The sequence below is a fragment of the Botryllus schlosseri genome, chromosome 1 (assembly GCF_051294905.1).
Source record: "Botryllus schlosseri isolate E-star chromosome 1, Bs_hap1, whole genome shotgun sequence".
NCBI lineage: Eukaryota > Metazoa > Chordata > Ascidiacea > Stolidobranchia > Styelidae > Botryllus > Botryllus schlosseri.
The window spans coordinates 14,734,026-14,759,503 of record NC_137236.1 but is presented as its reverse complement, the minus strand read 5'-3'; the positions used below and the strand labels follow the sequence as shown (position 1 = coordinate 14,759,503).

Below are 25,478 nucleotides of genomic sequence, written 5' to 3'. Positions count from 1 at the left end.
CTGATTACGCGAGCAGAGAGAGGATAAAAATTGATGGCAGCAATTCCCGATCATATTGACCGATTCAATCATGAATTAAAGAAAATCTTCGCGCTTCGCGTGTCTATAGGCGATAAAAGCTAACTTACTAAACCAACCCGAAAGCAGCATAATTGGTATAGTCTTATAGCTCACGACCGAAGCTTCCGAATAGTTTGATGGGTCCGGTCTTTATCAAAAGCTAGTGTCACACTGTTACGAAAAACTAATTGAAATCTCGCCAGGGCAATATAACTACTCCGAAATAGCCACCAAAGGTCGATTGTTCTGAACAATTGAAGCGCAGCAACCCAATGACTATAACAATGGCCAATGGCGTCAAACGATTGATCGGAACAATGCCAATTTTCATATTTTGATGACTATTTTGGGTCCGTTTCATTGCCCTGGTATTCGTGCGGCCCCGACTGTACTCTGAAATTCTAAATTTGGCCCTGACACCGAAAAAGGTAGGGAACCACTGCGCCAGACCCATCAGCTGCAACGACGAATGGTCATTAGCTAATTACCAAATAATAATTTTCTTACTTAAAAAGCCGTCTCCAAATAGATGTACAACCAGATCATACTACAATAAAACAGTGTTTCAAACACAGTCAAACATCACTTTGAAGCTTCAGCACAACTGAGACTTATTCCAAGCTCAACAATGCATGTTTAAACATTAGTCTACTCACAGAGGTAGTTAGTTCACTTTACAATATACTGCGTCATCCGTCAACCATATTCCTTCACCATGACAGATCCGCAGAGATAGAGAGGTTTATCAGCTTCTTTCACTCTATGCCATTTTTTGTTCATTGAATCGTACTTCTCAATCACATGAGAACTGTCAAATGCATCCACTACAAAAATCCAATCACCGATGCGATAAACAGTATTCTTGCCATGACATGAATTCATAGATGGTAATGAAGTCCATTGAGCTGAAGTGACATCGTAACATTCTACATTGTTGAGGGACTCATCTTCACTCCACCCACCGGTCACAAATATCTTTTGATCAACTGCAACAACACCACTCTCACATACAGGATATCTCATGGGCTCGAGATCAATCCACTCTGATGATGATGGAGTGAATCTGCAAAATGAAGAAACTTCGACTTCATCTCGCCAACCTCCGATACAATAGATGGAACCATCCAATGACACGAGACTTGCATTAGAAATGGCCGACGGTTTATTTGGCAGTAGAAACCATTGATTAACAGATGGGTCAAATTTTTCGACGTCAGCTTTTTCTGTAAAACTACTTCCTCCGATAACGATTATGGATCCAGTTAAACAAACTGAGCTTGGAGACAAACCATGGTCGCAAATCATATCATCCATCTTTTCCCATTTTGAATTTTTTCTCCGAAAATTGAGCCGATGAACAGATTTAGCTTCACAAAACACATAAATATATGAGTGCAGGGAAATAGCTGTGAATTCCTCCGGGAAATCCAACATCGCATCATGGAACTTTTCTATTTCATCGGTTGTTGGGTTTAAGGATCGGAGGCATTCTGCCACATCATCAAAAAGAATTATCAGTTTGTCGGCGTCATTTTCTTCTTTTGCCTTAACGGAAGCTTTCATAACATGATCACTGAATAACTTGTACAGCTCGAAGTCGTTACTTATACGGGAGTGGGTATCTAAAATCAGTTGCAAATATGCTGGGGAGATTTGATCAAACTTGATTACTTTGAGAAACTCGTGCAAATATTCGATTTTATTCTGACATTTGTCGATGCATTTGAGCGATAATGCAAGTTTTTCGTCTTCCCATAATTTCAATTCTCCCGACTTCAGAAGACCGAGAATGTCATTTTTGTCAATGCTTTCAAATCCAGCTTGGTCTGAGATTTCCATGATATTTTCTAGTAAAAATATTCTGGATCTCGAGGAAACATCAGCCAGTCCATAAATATCACCAACATTTCTGGTAGAGAAGTAATTTTCAATGGTGATTGATTCCTCCAAAATATTGGATACGGCTTGCTTTACATCATCCAGCTGCATCATCATTGCGACGTGAAGAAGATCGATGATACTTCCATCGGGAATCTCCAATTTACCCGAATATATGAAATCGATGCACTTTTTCACACACTGAGAATCCACATCTTTCAAAACAACTTTTCTGTCGCGACTCTCTTTCGTGTCATACTTAAACATGGCTCTAAAATAAGCGGACCCAGCCGACAATACATTTTTGTGTGTACGATAGACATCATCTCCGACTTGGATGATGAAATCACAATGATCATCATCTTGCTTCATTCGATGTAATTCCTCGAGGATCCTCACAGCATGCCTCGCCACATCGTGACAAACAACCAGCATAATGGGCACCAATCACTTGTCAAGGATATTTCTATATTAAAGACTATAGTGCTGTTTTTAAAATACACATGATTAGAGTCAAAGTACACACAAATCATTCGTATTGACAGAATAACTTGCATTGATAACTGCCAGTAACCATCTTGTTAATATTGAGGTTTAAAAACACTTCAAATTTACCATGGTAGCATCCATTTATTAGTACATGCGGAAATCCCTTTCATATATCGATCAGAGAAGCTTCACTGTTTTGATGAACTCGGGCATTTGCTGTATATAATGCCAGCATAAGCTAATCATGCTATGCATGCAGTATAAGCTAAGTATAAGTTGATCATCCATACACTTTTATGTTCTTACGGTTTGTAACCTACTTTACCTACATGACAACTTTTCAATGTCAGCTCCAGTGGACCTAAGGAATTTGGTGCATTCCCTTTTCACGTACGGCTGCGTGAAGCAGCAAGAAAATAATGTGAATAGTTTTCCGCAAAAAGCAAAATAGCAAAGCGATAACACATACAACAAGTCAAATACCACATGTACAACTAGATCATACCAGTGGCGTAGCAGCCACTTGGCGGTTCTGGCTCTGCGCCAGGGGCGGCAGGCTCCAAGGGGGCGGCAAAATGAGGCTGCAGCTGCACACAGTGCACAGTGTACAGTACACAGCCAGCTAACAGCAGCGTAATTGGTAGTCCTATAGCTGGCGTCCCGTGAGCTAAAATTTAATCAAACTGGTCTCAATCGAAAGATAGTGTCGCGCTGATTCCGAATATGTTAACATGCCAATGGAACCACTCCAAAATAGCCGTCAAGGCCAATTGTTCCTAACAATCGGAGTGCCGCAACACGATGACCAATTGAACATGATAATGGAAATTATGTCGAGCGATTATTCGGAACAATGCCGATTTTCTGACCAGCATTTAAATTGTATTTTCGGAATCAGGGCAACAATAGCTTTCGATTAAGATCAGTATTGTTAAATTTGAGCGCTCGAGCGGCCTGGCCAACTATAGGATGGCCATGGCCATGACCAATTATGCTGCTTTTAGCTGTCTCAGCAGGAGGCTTGTCTGGGAATTCAAGTGTGACAACACTGACTAGGCTACTAAGTTGCCCATCTATCCATAGGTTAGTGATCTATACTCTGGGAAGGACTGTAACTGCCGCACCCCAAACCCCCTAATTGGGGGGGGCGAGCTCGAAGGGGGCCCAAAATTATTTCGTGAATTAGCATAAATTATAAAGTATTTCTTGAAAATTTATGCAGATTTCAAGTTGTCGAATATCTTAATTATTAGGTACTCTTCACCCAAGAAAGAATACGCAAGATTTATAGAAATGGGCATATCGGCGTTGGCCATTACCGCGCCACGACGTACCAAGATATAAAGTTTTAGGTCATGTAACATGCAACTCCAAAAAATGTGCCAGAATGATCTGTAGCGAGAAAACCTTGGCCGAAAAGAACTACGCTTATGCTGATACGTATAGGTTTAATTGTCCATAGGCGCCTAAATGACTGACGCCGAATGTTCCTGTCTTAGCAATCTGAACCTCACAATCTTCACAAATACCATCCCGCAGGGAAATATTATATGCCAGTGAAGAAATACCAATTTGAAATTGAGTGCGTCTTTTAGTTTAGTACATTTATGCGATTATATATTTTTTGATATAGCGGAGGACACGAAATAACATCATGTAACGAAGTCATACCAACAGGTCCGTCCGCCTGAAGATGTTTAATTAGCCTATTATTTACGAGCCTTACAGTTTCCAAGACTCCTCACTCAGCTCTACCGGTAAATCTGATAACGCGAGCAGAGAGGACAAGAAATTGATAGCAATGCATATGCAAGTTCCGATCTTACTGACCGATTTTATTATGAATTATTGAACATTTTCGCGCTTGGCGCGTGCTCACTATATAGTACAACTAATTTCGTGGTAAAAGCGAACAACATGATCGGGGGATGGTCGGTTTATCACCCTATGGGAGCCCAAGACCCTCGTTTTTTTAGGGACCTGACGAAGTGCTGCTTCGTTCCTGCCAACAGTGGTCCTAACTTTTAAAACACACCTCAATCCGCTCTACCGGTAAATCTGATTACGTGAGCAGAGAAAGGATAAAAATTCATACCAATATATATATGAAATTTTCGATGTTATTGACCGATTCAATCATGAATTATAAAAAAAATTCGCGCTTCGCGCGGTTAGCCGAGAAAAGCTTACTCATTAAATGGACACCCAATAACCTATAGATGATAAGTAGAGGTAAAAAACTTATAAGCTGAGGGGAGGATTGGGGGCAAGGCCCCCAGAAGTCCGGTCACTGGTCTTGTGACAAAAACACAAAGACAGACACTCGATTAAGGGCGGCGAATTTTGGAGAACTGTTAGCTTTGCTCGACAACAAGGCTTTTTCACCAAGATGCACACAGCTCGGGAGGGAACGAGCAGCATGTATTAACACTGTTATTCACTGCTTTCAATTAAGAAATAAAATTAATACGCTGCAGGATGCCGCCAAACTTTTTGACTTGGTCCGTTAATGTATTTTCTGCTTTTCATTTGGTCATATGGAAGCCACTGCGTGATTTTCAGCATCCAAGCACACCATTCAAACCATGATCACTACTGACTGATTAGGTGTTTGCTAGATGAAATAGAATAACAGGCATAAAATATGTTTTGACAGTAAACATGAATAATCAAATAAATTGAGACAGACTGGGCGAAATTTGACTGATTCAACTTCACTCGAATATTCGAGTCAACAGTGCACACAACTTATGGCCAACAATAGGCCTTTTGCAGGACTTCGATCACGTGACTAGATACGCATAGCAACAACAAATTGGTTAGCAAGCTACTTTCTCGCGCACCTGCTTCAGTGCTAAATATCGCATAGTGTACTGTTGATTTCTGGTTGTAAACGTTTCGGAAATTTGTTGTAGAAGTCATCAGAGATTCACCTATGCTAGATGTCAATCCTGTACAAAGCATTTAGAATGATATCGTCAGAATTACGCAGATATCCATCGGTAACTTAGTCGTATTACGGTACTCAACTCTGATCATATGTACTTAAATTTATGCATTTGAAGTAAAGCAATTGGCTTATATTCTGGTAAGAGTATTTGTTAGTTCAAGCAGTACTATTTGTCTGTTGTGGAGCCTGATTTTGGATGGAAGATATGGCTGAAGCAGCCGGGACCCGCAAGGATCAGGATATACTGTCTGCTGGTTTGGGTGCTGGCGTGCTGCTATAAAACAAATGTCGCTGAACACATCGGAAGTATCTTTTGGGAGAACCTGCCGTCAAGACTAAGCAAATCAGTGCACTTTACTGTTGCCTTATACAATGCCAATTTTATTACCACTACTTCGCAACTGCGATTGAAGTGGATTTGGCAAATCACACTCGATTTTGATAAATAGTTGATGTCACATATGTGCGATATTTAGCCAACTAAGGGAAGTAACTATCATATAACTCTTAGAGCAGCTCAAACGCAGTGACAAGATCGGTCATCCTATACCCAGACGTGGTCAACGTGGTCATTGTTGGGAACCGAGTAGAAGTAATGCCCTAATTTATACTCCAGTACAAGTAGCACTAATTACTTCCAGGACATGTCCAAAGTACTTCAAGTGGAAGTAGAAATGAATTTCTGAAAAGCGGTCAAGAAATTCGTTACATGAATTAGATTTGGTTGAGGGTCACTTAGTTTTAGAAATTGATGCCATGTGACAACTGTAAACATTGCATGTTGCATCTTCTTGATCAACGCAAAAGGGTGATGACACCACAAATAAGTGCAATGTTCAAAAATTAATTTAGTTACCGTGGTACTGGGGCTATTTTGCCCAGTTGCTATGACAACCTCACGCTTGAAGGGGATGCAATCATGCGCCAAAGCTACTTTCTAGTTGACAAAAAAGTACTACCTAAAAAGTGTCAAGTAGAAGTGGAAGTAGCCTAAACTCATAATGACGCTAGTATTCAGGTAAAATAGTACTTCGTTGCTGACCCCCTCTATGTATTGGCTCAACCAACTCAGAAACATCCTCTAAAGACGACTAACATTGTTTCTTTCGCATTGACTCCGTAATATTCTGAACTTATGATATTCTTTGATTCATTGAATTTACAAATAAACTTGCAAAGAAGATCGATTTATTAATTTTTGTGCATTCGATACCCAGAGCACACGAAATAGTTGAAGAAAAATGGATGTTAACCTTATCAAGTTCAATAACTACCGAGACTGTTATGCCAATGTATTTTCCTCTACCTCCATAGCCACTTGTCTTGACATATTCATAGCATCCACGGAAGAGCGCCTGTCTTGCTGTACACAAATGAAATATCATTTTCAAAGCAGACATCAACATCGGGAAAGAAGTTCAGGACAGTTAGTCAGTGGTCAGATCATCTGCTGACATTTTCTGTTGGCATGAAACCACGCTGCCTTCCACCGCATGACCAAATTTTATGTGGTGATAATAATTGGATCCAGGCTGAATTCTTGACGAGGGCATCATCAATTTCTTAGTTGCCTATGTTCGGCTCTCTTGGGATAATCCATCAGATCATTAATTCGTATGCATGTGGTATAGCCATATGTCTTGAAACTCAAGATATTTGCACTGTGCCATAGAGTGAAGTAATCCAATCCAGGCAATCAATCAAGTAATCCAGGCCCCGGGACAGTTTGTTTCACCCTCAATTGGAGCTCATGATCATTTTCCTTCGGGTAGTGGCACTTGGCAGCATGACAGAATGATCAATAACTTGTAATATAGGTGTAGAGGTCTAAATATTTTGAATTGTTTAACTGAGAAGTCATACAATAGCTTAGGATATTTAATGTATATATGGTATGTAGCACATTGCATGACTTCATAACACATCAACGTACTGGCACTGGCAGTCATTGTCTCTTAGGCTTAAAAATAGCAGTATCCTATATATATTGCAATCGATATCAATCATCAAAATGCTGCAATGATTACCAACTACCGCTACAATACAACTATAGTATACTATCCACACCTAACTTAATGCTGCAATAAATATCACGCAGTGAATATCCTGCAATGTCGAATTTTGTGTCATAAAATCATAGTTGACTACCAAATAACGGCTACAATGTCGATCATTTTGACGCAAGGAGTTCACATAGTTCATGAATCAAAGACACCCAACATATTTGAATCCTTGCGCATCTCCATGACACTTGCGAACGTTTACAGCCCGAAAACGATTATATTCTGTATCCGAAATACGGCTACGTTAACGACGGATTTCTACGTAATTCTGACGATATCATTCTATGTGCTTTGTACAGGATTGACATCTAGCATAGGTAAATCTCAGATGACTTCTACAACAAATTTCCGAAACGTTCACAACCAGAAATGAACAGTACACTTTGCGATATTTAGCACTGAAGCAGGTGCGCGAGAAAGTAGCTTGCTAACCAATTTGTTGTTGCTATGCGTATCTAGTCACGTGATCGAAGTCCTGCAAAAGGCCTATTGACATCACAAATGACAAGAAAACGGTCAAATCTGACATTTGGATGATCCCTCCACCACAGTCGCCAAATCATAATGACCAGAGTTCTAGCAAAAACCAACCTCATGCTCTGTATGAAACTGGCTCTTGTCCGTGTGTTGAGCAAAATTTCATTTTCAAGAATCTGAATTTGTCCGACAGCTCAGTATCCGAAGGACAATCCATTTGGATCAGGAGAATCTTGTCCAACAATCCCAAAAATTTGTTTTGAATAACCATTTTGAATAATCCCACCCAAACAGCTGAACTAGGACGCAATCCAGCAATAGACTATCACTAATTTTATTCCTGCGGAAACAAAAACATATAAGACATAAAATTGCAGTTGCAAATATAAGAAGAGTGACGTTAACAGACTTATACCACTAATTTGAAGCAAGTGTACGAAAAAGAACGGTGGTTCAACATTATCGCGACTATGATCGACAGCAATAATTAGCTGACAGAGATGAATGATAAGTGAAGGAAATTATTAGGCAGTCAACATATAGAACAGTAAAGCATGAAACCATAAAAAGCGACAACATCCAAGATTCTATGATATGATAGTGTCAACAGTGGATGGAGAAAATCTCATCCGCTCTCTGCCTAATGCAATCCAGTAATATTTCAAAGATTTCTCATATTGACGGAGGCATTCTTAGAATGACGTTAGCAGATATCAGCTGTAACAAAGTAGGCTACTGCTCCTTTTTTAGCATACTCAAATGTGTTTCTACATAAACAATGTTTTATACATAAGAATAGGACATGTTCTATTTCTGTCCTAAAGAAATAGAAGACACTAGGCCCGATTTTGACATAAATCTCCTGACTGGACATCTTCCGTTGAACGGAGTATCTAAACCACCTTGGCGTCTATGACATATTTCCTTCATGACATCGGCTGACAACTATATAAAGTTCGATCTCTGCGTGACTGCTGGAGCGTGAGACCCCAGTGGAGATTTCAATAAATTGCAGCTCCATTACGGTGGCGTTCTGAAATAAATGGCTGCGGCCAAAAATTTTCATTTGTTTTGTCCTTCAATTTAAGACCACATCATTTTTAGAGTGCATTGCCCCTTCAACTGTAGACACTGTGATAAACAGCATCAAAACGACTTTTCTTGAAAATAACATAATACTATCTATGTAGAAATTTTTTCATTTCAAAGCGAATTCTGTGGTTGCATTTCTTGAAATAGGCGGTCGTGTCTTTAAAATTTGCGCCATCGATTGGATATGAACGAGTGCTGAAAGATGGTGGTGGTGGCGAGTGTAATAAACCAGTAACGCTTCCGACGACACCTTTGGGTATGATCACAACTTACCGTAATTTTCCATGTATAATGCGCAAAATTGTACCGATTTTTGCCCTAAATTAGGGGGGTGCGTATTATACATGGATACAGCAAGCCTTGAAAGAAATATCGAAAAACTTGAAATCACACCTTTCTTCATGTTTGTTTAAATCGCGCATCACCTTTAGCCATTGGGCCCCGTAATTCGTATTATAGAGTGTGACGCACTGCCAAATAGAGATGCCTGTTGCCAATTAACGAAAAGCGTGTTTCCAATTAACGAGAGTCGTCTGCAGAGCACTCGATCTCTTGCTGAGTTGGTTTGCCGTTTGTTCTCTAGCGAAATTAGGTCGCTGATTGCTACAAGTGTGCGCGGCAATCCTTGCTGATTCATCGCGTTAACGACAGGCCTTAACAATCGCATACACAAGAGGCCATGTGCGCAAGATATAATCGCTTGCGTAATCAGTCGCATCTCCGACAGGGCTGCTGCGCCCGACATAACCGTTGGTCTGAGCAATCGCATCTGTAATTGTAATAAACCTAGTGCGCAAGATGTCATATGTGTCACTAGCTTGAGCTATCGCGTCGCCGACCTCACACCATCCCTACTATCTACTCTCGTTAAGAGACAATGCTGGTAATTGTATTATGATTAGCGATCATTATGTCATGATTGTGCGACAGTGACATCGCAAAACAGAACAACATCGAATACTAAACCGCAACTATTCATGTACTGCGAATGCAGGGTGCGTACTATACATGGGCACAGGCTTTTCCCCAGAATATACACGTCATTTTAAGGGTGCGTATTATACATGGGGGCGCACTATATTCGGAAAATTACGGTACATGGCACCAAGATTGAGAAACAGATTCTTAGTGAACATATACCGTCCACCCTAGTCATTTTTATTCAACAGCTCATCTAGAAGTCATTCTGTTCAGCACGTATAAACAAAAGAAAATGAATTTCTGTTAACAGATTTCTACCAAAATCCTAACAGAACAACTCTAAACAGCAATATGTTTGTACCAATCAGCTATTGGCAATTAAAATGAGTTTGTAGAGTTGAATATTCTATCTCAGACTGCAATTATGTTTATGCGAGTCTTATAGTTTTTGCGGTAACGATGCAAAACCGCCTCGTGATTTCTCTGATTAAAAATAATACAGATTCTGTCATCAACCATTTTGCAAATTTGGAGGTTTCACTGACCCCTTGAAAATGCACTGACTTCACTGTTCTAGAGCAATCATTTTCTTGTTTCGCTTGAAATAGCTTTGCCATGTCTTGGAAAGTTATGGCAATATTTCGACTTCTATATGTAGTAACGAAGGTATTAACCGCGAAAATTTTTCAAAGTTAACGAACAAATTCCGTCACTAATATTATCTCTTGCATATATTGCGGGTTAACTCAAAACTCACAATTTTCTGAATGAATTAAGCTACCGTATCACTCAGTATAATGCATACAACCATTTTTGCTGATGCAACAAAGTAGCTTCAAATCAGATTGCCAAAAACGTTGAAGTTTCAACACAACGTTAACTTATTCCGATTTCAAGAATGAATGTTTAAACATAATACACATAAATTTCTAGACCACGATAGAATACGCCACAACCACCTAAGATTGGTGTATCATACAGTTTAAAAACCAGTGATCTATAGCTTCACCATTACAGATGCGCAAACATCGAACAAATGACTTGGTTTTTTTTTCATGTTACACCATTTTTTGTTTAATAAATCGTATTTCTCAATGTGATGAGATTCCCAAAACTCATTGACTACAAAAATCCAATTACCGATGCGATAAGCACTATTGATGCAATGAGGTAAATTCATAGATGACAACGAAGTCCATTGAGCTGAAGTAACATTGTAACATTCTACATTGTGGAAGATATCATCTTCACTATACCCATACCCACCCGTCACAAATATCTCTTGATCGACTGCAACAACACCACATCTATCAGCAGGACATCTCATGGGCTCGAGATCAACCCACTCTGCTGAGGATGGAGTGAGTCTGCAGAACGAAGAAACTTCGATTCCATCTCGCCAACCTCCGATACAATAGATGGAATCATCCAATGACACAAGACTTGCATTGGAAATTGCTGACGGTTTGTGTCGCAGTAGAAACCATTGATTTACAGATGGGTCAAATCTTTCGACATCAGCTTTTTCTGTATCACCGGTTCCTCCGATAACGATTATGGACCCTGTTGAACAAACTGAGCTTGGAGCAATACCATGGTCGCAAATCATATCATTCATTCTTTCCCATTTTGAATTTTTTCTCTGAAAATTGAGTCGATGGACGGATTTAGCTTTACAAAAGACATAAATATATGAGTCCAGAGAAATCGCTGTGAAACCCATTGGGAAATCAAACTTTGCACCATGAAACTTTTCTATTTCCTCGGTAATTGGATTAAAGGATCGGAGGCATTTTGTGTCACCATCAAAAAGAATTATCAATTTATCAGCGTCATTGTCTTCTTTTGCCTTAACGGAAGCTTTCAGAATATGACCAGAGAATAACATGTACAGCTCGGAGTCATTACTTATGCGGGGGTGAGTTTCTAACATCTGTTGCAAATATGCCGGGAATATTAGATCAAGCTTGATTACTTTGAGAAATTCGTGCAAATATTCGTTTTTACTTTGACATTTGTCGATCCACTTGAGCGATAATGCAAGCTTTTCTTCCTCCCATAATTTCAATTCTCCCGACTTCAGAAGACCGAGAAGGTGATCTTTGTCAATGCTTTCAAATCCAGCTTGATCTGAGATTTCCATGATGTTTTCTTGTAAAAATATTCTGCATCTCAAAGAAACATCCGTCAGTCCGTAAATATCACCAACATTTCTGGTAGAAAAGTAATTTTCAATGGTGATAGATTCCTCCAAAATATTGGATACGGCTTGCTTTACGTCATCCAGCTGCATCATCATTGCGACGTGAAGAAGTTCAATGATACTTCCATCAGGAATCTCCAATTTACCCGAATATATGAAATCGATGCACTTTTTCACACACTGAGAATCCACATCTTTCAAGACAACTTTTCTGTCGCGACTCTCTTTCGTGTCATACTTCAACATGGCTCTAAAATAAGCGGAACCAGCCGACAACACATTTTTGTGTGTACGATAGACGTCATCTCCGACTTGGATTATGAAATCACAATGATCATCATCTTGCTTCATTCGATGTAATTCCTCGAGCATCCTCACAGCATGCCTTGCCACATTTCGACAAACAACCTGCATCATGGACACCAATCACTTGTCAAGAATATTTCTATATTGAAGCATAGTGTCCTATATGGTGTCGACACAAGCAAATCGCACGGTTCAATGAAATTGTATCACGTCACAGTTTCCATTTGGCTACGGGCAATTTGACGGTGATTTTTGACCGACTTGCCGAGCATTAAATTTGATGAATCGGGTATCAATCGAAAGCTGACGCTGTACTGCTTGCGAAAATATAAATTTTATTCCACTCATGGCCCTGGAACCCCCACAATCTGCCCCAAATTATTCATTGTCCAGTAGATTGGCAGTGTGACGCAACAATGATGTCTGGCGAAACGAGAGACTAGCTCAAGAGTAAGGATGCGGCCGAGCGGCGAGAGTGGGATCAGCTGACGTCGCGGCAATAGCAATGTGCAACCGCGCCACAGAGAAACGCTGCGCTGTTGATACTTTTTCTATGCGTTTCGGTACAAGCGAGCACACACCAGCCTTTCCTTGACTTGTAAGGGTAGAACTGGGTCCACAGAATGTATTAGGGCCCTACCAATTTTCGCGCAATATCCTTCAGCTGATAGAGATATGTAGGCTACGTCTAAGTAGTCTACATTGGATATGTCAGATTATTATGATATCGATTGCCTTAGCCCGCTTGTTGCGTAGGGCACCAGAGATGCGTGACGCTGTTGATACTTTTTCTATGCGCTTCGCTAAAAGCGAGCACACACCAGCCTTTCCTTGACTTGTAAGGGTAGAACTGGGTCCACAGAATTTATTTGGTCCCTACCAATTTTCGCGCAATCCTTCAGCTGTTAGAGATATTTCTAGTAAGAAAAATATACTTTCAAGTAATAAGATTCCCTCAAGACAGCAAATTTAGATAATGTAAAAATATCATATTGTACTAATACAACTACAGTGTTGAGTTTTCACTCTACTCCCCATAAGCACCACGTCGGTGACCTTGCCAAATTCCGAGAAGGCGAAAAAGTGCAAACTCTGTTGGGCCGAATGGACATTCAGTTATTCACAGATGCAAAAAAATACTGCAAATCCGTTTTACGTAAGTTACATTAGGAATATATATACAGGCTACAGAATGAATATAATTCAAATATCTGTGATGTGATACCACTGTATTACTTTTGACGCAAAAGGTCCCCGGCATTCAAAAAAACTGTTTGGTGATTGAAAAATGCTAAACCAAATTCCAACGTCAACGTTTATAGTGATATCAGATATATTCCAGTGAAAAACAAAGGTATGAATTTGGTGGTAACATTTTGGAATCATTTGGCAGGTATGGCCCGCAAGCTTTCTAGTAACGGATTGAATCCGGACAGCGATACCAGTTTAATTCGACACTCCTGCTGTTAAACTTTATTCAACAATCAACATTTTACCTGCTGCATTCGCGGACCAAGTCCTACCCATACGGATCAAATAAAAGCTTGTAATGTATGCTCATGCTCAATGCTCCTTGCTCACACTTAACCATAAAAGCGACTATAGAAAGTATCGACACCCGCCATCAACAGCGCGACGTGTCTCTGGAGCCCTACGCAACAAGCAGGGCTAAGGCAATCGATATCATAATAATCTGACATATCCAATGTAGACTACTTAGACGTAGCCTACATATCTCTATCAGCTGAAGGATATTGCGCGAAAATTGGTAGGGCCCCAATACATTCTGTGGACCCAGTTCTACCCTTACAAGTCAAGGAAAGGCTGGTGTGTGCTCGCTTGTACCGAAACGCATAGAAAAAGTATCAACAGCGCTGCGTTTCTCTGTGGCGCGGTTGCACATTGCTATTGCCGCGACGTCAGCTGATCCCACTCTCGCCGCTCGGCCGCATCCTTGCTCTTGAGCTAGTCTCTCGTTTCGCCAGACAGCATTGTTGCGTCACACTGCCAATCTACTGGACAATGAATAATTTGGGGCAGATTGTGGGGGTTCCAGGGCCATGAGTGGAATAAAATTTATATTTTCGCAAGCAGTACAGCGTCAGCTTTCGATCGATACCCGATTCATCAAATTTAATGCTCGGCAAGTCGGTTAAAAATCACCGTCAAATTGCCTGTGGCCAAATGGAAACTGTGACGTGATACAATTTCATTGAGCCGTGCGATTTGCTTGTGTCGACACCATATAGGACACTATGATTGAAGACTATCGCGCTGTTTTTGAAATACACATGATTAGAGTCAAAGTACACACAAATCATTCACATCGCCAAAATAACCTATATCGATAACTGCTGGTAACCAACCACGTTAATATATATTGAATGATAACTCTACAGTGGAACACAATCATACATTTTTCGAAAATTGCAGAGACATTCAATGAAAGTTTCTGAAGGAAACCAGTTGAATATAAGGATCGAACATAATCACCAACATCAGGGATATCCCTGATCAACATATTGGTGATACAAAACATCTGACTGAATGAGGACAGGAATACGGAAAATACCAAATATTTAGCCTGCATTTAGTTAGCTGTACAATAAGCAACAACAATGATGGAGGCAAGTTCATTGATTGATTTTACTTTGCCCGGTGGAATTTTTTAAATAATAGACTAAGTTTAAATAATACACTGAGTATTGAAGACACCCGTGGTTTCTAACTATTCATTTGGCAGTGGATGCTGTGATCCAAACGTGCCAAAAACCCTCTCGAGTTACTATCACAAGTGGTATAGTGTATTGTCTGAATGCCGTAATTTTGCATGCGTAGCAACTAGCAAGTCAACTATTGAGATCAGATATGGCAGAAGTAGTCGGTTTTCTATCAGATGAATTTGCTCTCAAATATCGTCATTTCTTCGGTTTTTAGTCTTGCTGAGTGATGGCAAAGATAAGAAAACCTAAACAAAAGCGTTTTACATGATTAATTGAAGCCTACAAACATGATTTCAGGGCGACGCCAAAATTGCCAAAAATAAAATCTGGAAAATAAGCTATGTTGGATTTTTTGCTTATGTCAAAAATAAACATGCCTGGTCATTGGTCATTTTGCGTTAGTCGTGCGGATACATATTGCGATTTCAAAATTTATCACCATCTTACATAAGCGTCGAACGCTAATTTTCCATAGGAATGTGGGATCGATGACATCAAAAACAGGTGACATCATACTGCGGCGGAATTCACAAATAAGTGATGTAAATGCTAAATAATTACCTTTACACCGATTTGCAAGTTTTCAATATAACCAATAACCTAGTCGCTTATATATGGTGACAAAATTACGATAACAGTTTACCCAGGCGAGAAGAACGGGGATTAATGAAACAGGTGTAATACCACTCCAAATTTACCATGGTAGCATCCATTTATTAGAGTTAAGTAGGATGCGGAAACCCCTATCATACATGGATCATACAAGCTTCACCGTTTTGATGAACTCGCGTATTTGATGTATATAATGCCAGTATAAGCTCCACTTTCATGCACATACTATAGCAACTCGAAGAGACAAAAAGAAGCCATATTATTTGCACATCAGATCACCAGCGATATGCAAGCATTTCAAATTACAAATCATCGTTCCATTTGCAGTAAAAATGAATACACATTTTAGCGGGAGATCATGACGCGTTGAGTACAAATTTGCTGCATTACTTTTATTTTAGGGTTACCGAACCATATTTTGGAATTCGGAAAGGAGGACACTTTCTACAGAACACAAGTTACATTACTGGACTAGAAATCTTCTTATATTCTAAGATTTGTACGAGAAATCCTGTTGTGTTGACTTTCAATTGATCATGCATACACTTTTATGTTCTTTCAGTTTGTAACCTATATGACAGCTTTTCGCTGTCAGCTACAGCCGGGTGAAGCAGCAAGAAAATAACGTGAATACCTTTCCGCAAAAAGCAAATCGATAACCCATACAACAAGTCAAATACCACATCCCAATCCCCCTAGCTGAGATAACCTAACCCAAGGCATTGCAGTGAAACTCAGTGTTCGCGACTTTAACAAAATCAACAGCTTGAAAAGGTGGCCCAGTGATTATGTGATTTTCGGCGGTCTCGCATGGGCGTCTGTCAAATGGGGAAGGGCCTCAAATTCAAACGAGGGTGAATCAATCAAGCAAGATATTTACATATAGTTCAGACACTGTCGTGCCTAGCACGGGTTGTTGAACTTCTAGTTCACAAGCCATTGTGTCATAGACAACATTGAGATGCAGCTAATCAATCACATAGATCAAAGAGAGATCCATACTAGAAATAGTTTTATCGCATGTTTTTAAAATCATCCTTTTACGTTATCAATACTTGATAAAAGTTGGAGTAAAAAGTAGCATGGAAAAATACAAAAAGCGGCAATGTAAAATTCCTTCAACTGCTCAAAACATCATACAACATAAATTCTGAGAATTTAGGAAGCAACCGGAAGCTGTAAGAAAGTTGCAAAAACTTGCGCTATAATCAGAGATGCTTGCTAGACCAATCGGCTGCAACGACGAATGGTCATTATCCAATAAACAAATATTAATTTTCTAACTCTAAGAATAAGTCTCCAAGTAGATGTACAACCAGACTATACTGCAACAAAACGGCGTTTCAACACAATCAACCATCATTTTGAAGCTTCAGCACAACTGAGACTTATTCCATGTTCAGCAAAGCATGTTTAAACATCAATCTACTCACAGACGTGTTTAGTTCACTTTACAATATACCGCGTCCTCCTTCAACCATATTCCATCACCATGACAGATCCGCGGGGATAAAGTAGTTCATCACGTTTTTTCATACAATACCATTTTCTGCTCAATAAATCGTACTTCTCAATCACATCAGAATCGCTATATACATCCACTACAAAAATCCAATTACCGATGCGATAAGCAGTATTGATGCCATGATATGAATTCATAGATGGCAATGAAGTCCATTGAGCTATAGTGACATCGTAACATTCTACCTTGTTGACAGTCTGTTCTCGACTATACCCACCCGTCACAAATACCTTTTTATCAACTGCAACAACACCACAGCTATGAGCAGGATATCTCATTGGCTCGAGATCAACCCACTCTGATGTGGATGGAGTGAATCTGCAGAACGAAGGAACTTCGACATCATCTCACCAACCTCCGACACAGTAAATGGAACCATCCAATGACACGAGAGTTGCATTAGAAATGGCTGACGGTTTGTTTCGCAGTAGAAACCATTGATTCACAGATGGGTCAAATCTTTCAACATCAGCTCTCTCTGTAAAACCACTTCCTCCAATAACGATTATGGATCCGGTTGAACAAACTGAGCTTGGAGTAATACCGTGGTCGCAAATCATATCATTCATCTTCTCCCATCTTGAATTTTTGTCACGAAAGTTGAGCCGATGAACTGATTTAGTTTCACAAAAGACATAAATATATAAGTCATGTGATATCGCTGTGAAAAATGCACGGAAATCACACTTCGCATCATGAAACTTTTCTATTTCCTCTGTTCTCGGATTAAAGGATCGGAGGCCTTGTTCACGATAGTCAAAAAAAATCAACAATTTATCAGCGTCATTATCCTCTTTGACATTGACGGAAGCTTTCAGAATATGTCCAGTGAATAACTTGTACAACTCCAAGTTGTTGCTTATACGGGGGTGAGTTTCTAAAATCTGTTGCAAATATGTCAGGGATATTAGATGAAACTTGATTACATTGAGAAATTCGTGCAAAAATTCACTTTTACTTTGACATTTGTCGATCCACTTGAGCGATAACGCAATTTTTTCTTCTTCGCATAATTTCGATCCTTCCGATTTAAAGAGAGTGAGCAGATCATCTTTTTCAATGCTTTCAAATCCAGGTTGGTTTGAGATATCCAAGATATTTTCGAGCAAAAATATTTTGCATCTCGAAGAAACATCAGCCAGTCCATAAATATCACCCACATTTCTGGTAGAGAAATAATTTTCAATAGTAAGTGAATCCGCCAAAATATTGGACACGGCTTGCTTTACATCTTCCAGCTGCATCATAATTGCGACGTGAAGAAGTTCAACGATACTTCCATCAGGAATCTCAAATTCACCGGAATATATGAAATCGATGCAATTTTTTACACACTCTGAATCAACGTCTTTGAAAACGACCCTTCCTTCGCGACTCTCTTTCGTGTCGTGTTTAAGCATAGCTCTAAAATAAGCGGAGCCAGCCGACAATACGTTTTTGTGGGTACGATAGACGTCATCTCCGACTTGAATTAAAAAATCACAATGATCGGTATCTTGCTTCATTCGATGCAATTCAGCCATCATACAAACTGCGTGCTTTTCCACATCAGGACGTACAACTCGTACCATGATACCTAATCACCCGTCGTGGATACAATAATAGAGACTAGTCCTGTTTTGAAAGTAAACATGATTATATATAAACAGGTATTGAATTAGGGAGTGTTGATTGTCAAAACGATTTACATTGATAGATTAGCCTGCATTGGAAAACTGCAGGAGGTGGTCACCAACGATGGTATTACTATATTAATGGCAGGGTTGCAACCAATTCACTTTTATAGTTTTGATTAGATTCAAGTCAATTCATTTTAAATTCACCATCGAGTCCGGGTCCAAGTCATTGTGTTGACTGTTCAGTTTCGAATTAACGTCTTGTTAAACTCACTTTTTACAACTCTGCTTGGTGTTATCGAATGCCTCTCATTCAGAATATACCAATTTTCAACAATTTTAACAGTTTCTGGTCGCAATTTCTATTACCAGTAGGCTACTAATAGACAAGTTGCACCACTAACTTGATTTGGACAATAGAAACTGTTTTGAAACAAATTTGACTTTGCTAGAATCTACTTACTTCCAAATATTGCTGACAGCAAAAAATTTTGTCAAGTCTGTTCAAGAAGTTGTGTAGATTTCCCACATATTACTGGTCCTAAATGAGTTGCAGGCTAACTTCCAAACAGTTTAGTATAGAATACATAAAAAAAATTGAAATAGGATAGATCAAAAGTAGACCGCGAGCTCTATTAGCTCTTTATCACATTAGAGAGGGTTCTAAATTCACAGCGTTCAACCTCATCAGGTTGTATTTATCCTTGTCTCATTCTCGCATGCAGATATTCCTGTTCCTAGATCAATGATACTGACTGGAACCTGGGAAGGTGTGTTTGCGCTTCCTCGTTTGTTCCAGCACAATTTTTCTCTTTTTACTGACTCACACTCACGCGGTCACGCGAGTTAATTGTCGGACCTGTCGCCGTCTCACGCTTACGATCCGATTATACCTGTGATATGCGACCCGTACGCTTATCGCTTCATTTACTGCAAGGCCACTAGATCTTTAAGAACAAACTACTACAAGCCACCATAAACAACGATTGGCTGTCAAATATATAAATATTAACATTTGAACAACTGGATATGTTCAGCAGTCTGCTCAGCGTGTTCTCCTACTCAAATGTTATTGTTTATTTTCCAGCGGGAGTGAGAGAGAGATAAAGAGAGAATTTATTAGTCAACCAGCGAGCAAATCCATGATTGTAGCATATCTGGCTATGATTACAGTAATTCAGAGGAAGAAAATATTATAACAAATCTGGTAAAGAGGCTAAGCCGATACAGCAGTTATTAACGGCCGAACTACCGGAGAGCAGAAATGGTCTCATTTCCGAATCCATCCGGCTCCGGCTGGCCATTTGAAATTCCGTAATCGAAAATATATGGAAGAAGTGTTTGAAATTTAGAGTCTAGAAAAAAGGCAAACTAAATGATACTAATTGCTGATACTTCAGTACATGGGCGGGGAACATACATCCCGCGGGCCGGATCCGGCCCCCGACTGCATTTCGAGCGGCCCGCGGCCACACTCTGCCGCAATTCCACATTACTCTCTTGCTACATCAAACAAAGAGTGACTCTTCTAGGTAAATATTTAGTTCTTTGTTTTATTTTTGTTCTTATAGTTTCTTTTTTCTTGGTTCTTAGTTGATGTCTTTGAACACATTATTGAATTGAACAATGAACACCAGATTTCGAGGGAAGAGTACTTTTGCTCACGAAATCTTCTCAACAGTAAAGGCATTCAGGGCGAAGCTAAGACTGTTCGGGTCTGGGTCTACGTTCATATTCGAGCAAACAATTTCGAACATCAACATAACAATACAAAGCTGTAAATAAGCACTTGATGAGCGTAAAGTGGGGTTCGTGGGCCAGTGCTAGTTACAAATGAACAGATACAAAACGATGCAATCAGCGACAACTCAGGTATCGGAGTAGGCTATATGTTCACTCAATATCAAATCGATAAGGCATAATGCGACGTAATGAACAGATTGGAGGATGCCGAACGACCAAATGCTGTTGCAGTTGCGGTCTCTTAAACGGGCATCCACCTCGGCCTAGTTGGTGGTTCGAGTCTCGGCTCTGCCATGTTTCTATGTGTCGGAGGTTTATCTGGGCTCCTCATCGCCGAACCCGCTGTAAATACAGCGCGTTGAAAAGCTCAGAAGAAGAGAGAGCCGAACTCTTGAAAGGAGGCAGCCAATGAGCCGAAAAAAGACTCAAGTTCAAGAAGACATGCCATTATGAAATGTATGAAATTTACTGTGTGGGCGCAAATAACCACGAGTTGCAAGCGCCAATTATATGAGTTAATAAAAACAACAACAACAACCTCGGCCTAGTGTCCGATCTCGCAGTTCTTTCTTTGATTTTTGTCTCCATCCGCGCATCACTGTTTGCTGTTTCCATTCCTTGTAAGTGCACTCTTTCATCCGATCTATTTCTTGGCTTTTTGTTGCCGTAAGAACTTCGTCACGGAAGAAGATGAGCCCAGAATAACCTCTGTTTGCGAATATACCCAATTATGAACCCGGACCGCCGGGTGGCAGACGCTTATCGCCACCACTACGTAAACGACAAACATGCCTTTACCTAAAAGATTTTTACTCATCAAAGTTAGCGTTTCATGAAAATCTTAAGCCGAGACATTACTTGTTTCTTTTAATATTGTGTTAAAAACGCGAGACGTACTGAAACTGCACGAATGACGACCCAAAGCACAGCCTACGCAAAAGAAGCAGTTCCCAAGGGGGCGCTGTAGCACCATCAAAAAATTGGAGCAGCTGCACTGCTATTCAGAGTTCAGAATCGCATACTTCTTGCTACGCCAATAGAATTTTGGTCATTTATTTAGTCATGCTTGAATTCGATACTATCCTTAGGTCAATAAAATCAACATACACTTATATTCTTTGGACCTTTTTGTCAGTGGCTGTATAACCCTCCACCCTACGGCAGGGGCGGGCAAATTATCCGCTCTGCGAGCCGGATATGGGAAAATGAAGTACTTGGCTGGCCGGATTACAGAATATATAAATTATTCGCGTGTTTATCCACCTATACAAAGAATAAATCGTATTTAATGTATAAACTTCAAGTTTAAAGCATGGAGACTAAAAACAGTATTCAATGAATTTATCAAAAATATCAATCAGCTGTGGTGAGTCAGAGTTTTTGACGAGTTCTTTGAACTCTGGCTGCATCTCGCATGTAGAAGCCCTTAGTTACGACTGCACGTGAGCATCAGTTATATTGGAACGCAGCCTTGTCGCGTTTAATGTTCATGGTTGAAAATGTATGTAGACCTGAACAGCGAGCAAGTAGTTTCATGATCATTTTTCTTAGGTTGGCAAATTTGATTCATTCTGTAACGCATAAAATTTGTCAATACTTTCATATTAGCATTTCACTTTCAGGGCCGTTTAAAATTCCTTCGCGGGCCGGATTCTGACACATGGGTTACTTTCGCTCAGTTGCCATGATAACTCGAATCATAAAAGTGACGCAAACATATCTCCAAACTACTTTCTATTTTTCGCAATCCAAAGTGTAAAAGTAAGTAGTTGTGCCCAGAAAGTGAAGTTAATAAGCATAGAAGTAGGATTGGTCTAAAGCAGCGGATCTCAACCTTTTTTGACACGCGCCCCCCTTGGCGATGGTCAAAAAAAATCGCGCGCCTCTGACCACCCTTATCATCATGTCAAAAAGAGCACATCATCTAATACAGAGGTGGGCAACCTTCTTGCTAATCATGGCCGCATTTCGATTACTTATGTAGCCTAAGGTCGCATTCCAGGGCATAGCCGCAATGAACGATCTGGACGCAAAATACCTATGGTAAACTGTCCAATCTGTCCATATCCATTCCCGGTGAACTCCGAACTATTCTACTTTTCACAACGGCCTATTGTACGCACCGAAATCGCGAGTGGCAATGTTATGAATAGTTGCTGGGAGTGCATAATGTCGAGCGTAGCACGAAAATTTGTCAGAGCCGCAAATGAATTGTTATTTCTTGAGGATTCCCATTCCTGCTCCAATTACGAAGGGCGCTACTGCATTAAAATCGAAAAGGGAAGTCTTGTTGAATTGCGCGGAGCGCGAAGAAAATTTCAAGATTAAATAAAATCTCACGAAAATTCGGAAGTGAATTCGTAATTGCAATCTGCATGTCTACGGCTGCCAACACATACTAATTGCATTAGGCGTCGCCGGCCGCACAAATTCCCTTCTACGGCCGCATGCGTCCGTACAGGCTGCCTACCCCTGATCTGATATACATAAGTTATATCTTACGCCAATTTTGAATCCACATTCCAGTTGTTTAGTATTTTACATTGCTGACAAACTTCCCCAAACTTGTTTGAAAATAACAAAAAAACATTGAAAAGGACATCAATTAATTTCAAGGTAGGTTGCACTGAGACTAATCCTGATGCTGGTAGTGACTACAGAGAGCACGGCGTCGTTCTGTCTTGCCATGCTAAATTTGATCAGTTTTGGAAATGAATAATATTGTGTTGATTTATAGACAAATTGAGGGCGAAACCGGGCAACCTATATTGTAGGCTTACCATATTTTGGAAATCTAAAGAGAGGACACCTTTTCAGAAATTTCAGACTAGCAAAACCGGATAAGAATTCTCAAAAACCAGTGAATTTTTCCCACTTTGTGATTGGTTGACTAAACAAACAAAAAAACGTCATCTTTCCGCTCAGATCTCAAAATACTCTTTTTCTCTCCACATTGCCAGGTGGATGACTAAAAAAAATATGAAAAAAAGGTCATCTTTTCACTCAGAGCTAAAATCACCGTTTTTCACTCCGAAATACCCACCGGAGCGTCACTTCTGTGCTAATTTGCGGCATATCACTCCCAATTTGCTCTAAATTTGACCTAAATTTTCAAAAAAGAGGACAAAATCTCAAAAAAGAGGACAAAAGGCCGTCCTCCGAGGACACTTTCAAAAAAGTCAAAAAAGAGGACAATTCCTCTTAAAAGAGGACGTATGGTAACCCTACTATATTGCATCTAAGTCTGTCTTAGGCAGTGCAGTTCGCCAGCTATCAACAGCAGCTACCTAACGCACAGAGATTTAGGGTGGGTTTCAAAAAGTTGTCTTAATTTAGACCTGGCTTAAGGCCAGTGATTGACTTGCTCAAGACGCCAGACGTCGGCGGTCTTAATTCGGTTTCAAATGTCAATTTGGCGCCGCGCTCGGCCAAGTCCGTTAGTTGCGAGTAATTACTGTCTACTTCGTCGCTGTAGCGAGTTCAACACGGAACCGAGGCCAGTTGTTATTGTTTTGAGTTGCTTGCTGATGTCGTATAGCAGGGGTAGGCAACCTTTTGCTAGTCGCGGGCCAAATTTCGGGTGTACAACGTTTTGGCGGGCCGGAATTTTTCTTGATACTATATTTTACGCTCACTTCGGTATATTATCCTACATTGCTGCAATCTCAATCATAGCAATCAGAAAAGACATGTATTTACTCTTCAACAACACAGAATATATGTGACAATTGCCGCAGCTTGCTTGGTGAAAGGTTTTCAACTTCTGGTAACGAGTAAGATGAAACAAGAATCAGACCCCATTCAAAATGGACGTCCGAAATACGTGATCTTAGCTTGCTCTTCGTGAATTTCATTGTTCGAAACTATTGTTCACAAGCGTACGTGCTTCCAAAAATCGATGCAATTTCTTTTGCATTGTTGGTCAAGCTGGGACGAAGACCAATTTCAAGAACGTACTCTTTGCCAAAGTCATGCAGCGATATGCTCTTAGTATGAAATTTGTCATTCAATTCACCTGCATCGCATTTCAGAAAGGCCCATTTGACATTTTCAGCCAATGGTTTTGGCGTCCACATTAAACGGAGTACTGAAAAGTCAGAATTCATTTTGCAGAGAAGGAATGTCGGAAAAGCGGGTGAATATTGAGTAGTTAAATTTCGTATCACAGTTACAAATGTAGTGTTGGTACTAGGTTTTCTCTCCTCCAGTATAGGAAAGTGAGCATAATTTTCTTTGTAGGCTACTGTTGACATTTGCAGAGTCACAGATTCGTTTTGAATGCGCCTCAACATCTCATGTAATTAGTTGTTTTCCCCCTGAAGTTGCAAATTCAATTTGTTCAGATGTGACGTTAAATGTACCAGGAAAGCAAGATGAGATACCCATTTTCGATTACAAGATTATGAGTCGACGATATTTGTGTTTTCGAGGAAAGTTGCTACTTCATTTCTCAGCTCATACACTCGTGTAAGCATAGCTGCTTGACTTAATGCGCGAACATGACAGATATAGGCCTACAGGACATCGCCGTATTGATTCTCTGCTTTTAGTAATATCTGGCGTAACTGATTCAGTTAATGAGACAAAAATCATATCAACAGTTTTCACCATTGTGGCCAAAACACTATTCAGGTTTTTTTGTCTTGGCACACAATGCCTTCTGGAGAATTAAACTATAGATAGGCTAACTAACATACGGAGGCCAGTTATCTATAATTGAACAGTTTGATATTCTGTCATTGCGTCTGAGATGTTCCAAGAGTTTTTGAAGCAAAGGGAGGACACCTTTATTGTCACACCCCATTAGAGTGGTAAACCCTTTA

The 25,478-nt window shown here is 40.0% G+C and overlaps 3 protein-coding genes across 4 annotated transcripts; all 3 read right to left on the bottom strand.

The window, feature by feature from the left end:
- Window positions 1-660: 660 nt before the first annotated feature.
- On the bottom strand, window positions 661-3,472 carry LOC145442978 (kelch-like ECH-associated protein 1A). The gene has a single exon (XM_080321000.1). The coding sequence runs from the start codon at window positions 2,371-2,373 to the stop codon at window positions 757-759; it is 1,617 nt and encodes a 538-aa protein (XP_080177126.1). The 5' UTR covers window positions 2,374-3,472; the 3' UTR covers window positions 661-756.
- A 7,455-nt stretch (window positions 3,473-10,927) lies between these two features.
- Window positions 10,928-12,379, bottom strand: LOC145438861 (kelch repeat and BTB domain-containing protein 12-like). The gene has a single exon (XM_080316230.1). It carries the CDS (start codon window positions 12,377-12,379, stop codon window positions 10,928-10,930), a length of 1,452 nt encoding a protein of 483 aa, XP_080172356.1.
- A 2,641-nt stretch (window positions 12,380-15,020) lies between these two features.
- LOC145443052 (kelch repeat and BTB domain-containing protein 2-like) lies at window positions 15,021-24,187 on the bottom strand. 2 transcript variants are annotated; one of them, XR_013916280.1, is made up of 3 exons: window positions 21,194-24,187; window positions 16,708-20,912; window positions 15,021-16,668 (listed from the first exon to the last, which is right to left on the bottom strand). XR_013916280.1 is itself a non-coding variant. In XM_080321043.1 (2 exons), the coding sequence occupies exon 2, from the start codon at window positions 18,865-18,867 to the stop codon at window positions 17,644-17,646; it is 1,224 nt and encodes a 407-aa protein (XP_080177169.1). In that variant the 5' UTR covers window positions 18,868-20,912; window positions 21,194-24,187; the 3' UTR covers window positions 15,021-17,643. The 2 variants fall into 2 exon arrangements, 1 of the variants encoding a protein (XP_080177169.1); XM_080321043.1 differs by having other exon boundaries at window positions 15,021-20,912.
- Between the last annotated feature and the right edge of the window lie 1,291 nt (window positions 24,188-25,478).

Bases quoted from the DNA above. Each gene is read 5' to 3' on its own strand.
- LOC145442978 (XM_080321000.1), bottom strand. From the start codon at position 2,373: ATGCTGGTTGTTTGTCACGATGTGGCGAGGCATGCTGTGAGGATCCTC.
- LOC145438861 (XM_080316230.1), bottom strand. From the start codon at position 12,379: ATGTTGAAGTATGACACGAAAGAGAGTCGCGACAGAAAAGTTGTCTTG.
- LOC145443052 (XM_080321043.1), bottom strand. From the start codon at position 18,867: ATGGTACGAGTTGTACGTCCTGATGTGGAAAAGCACGCAGTTTGTATG.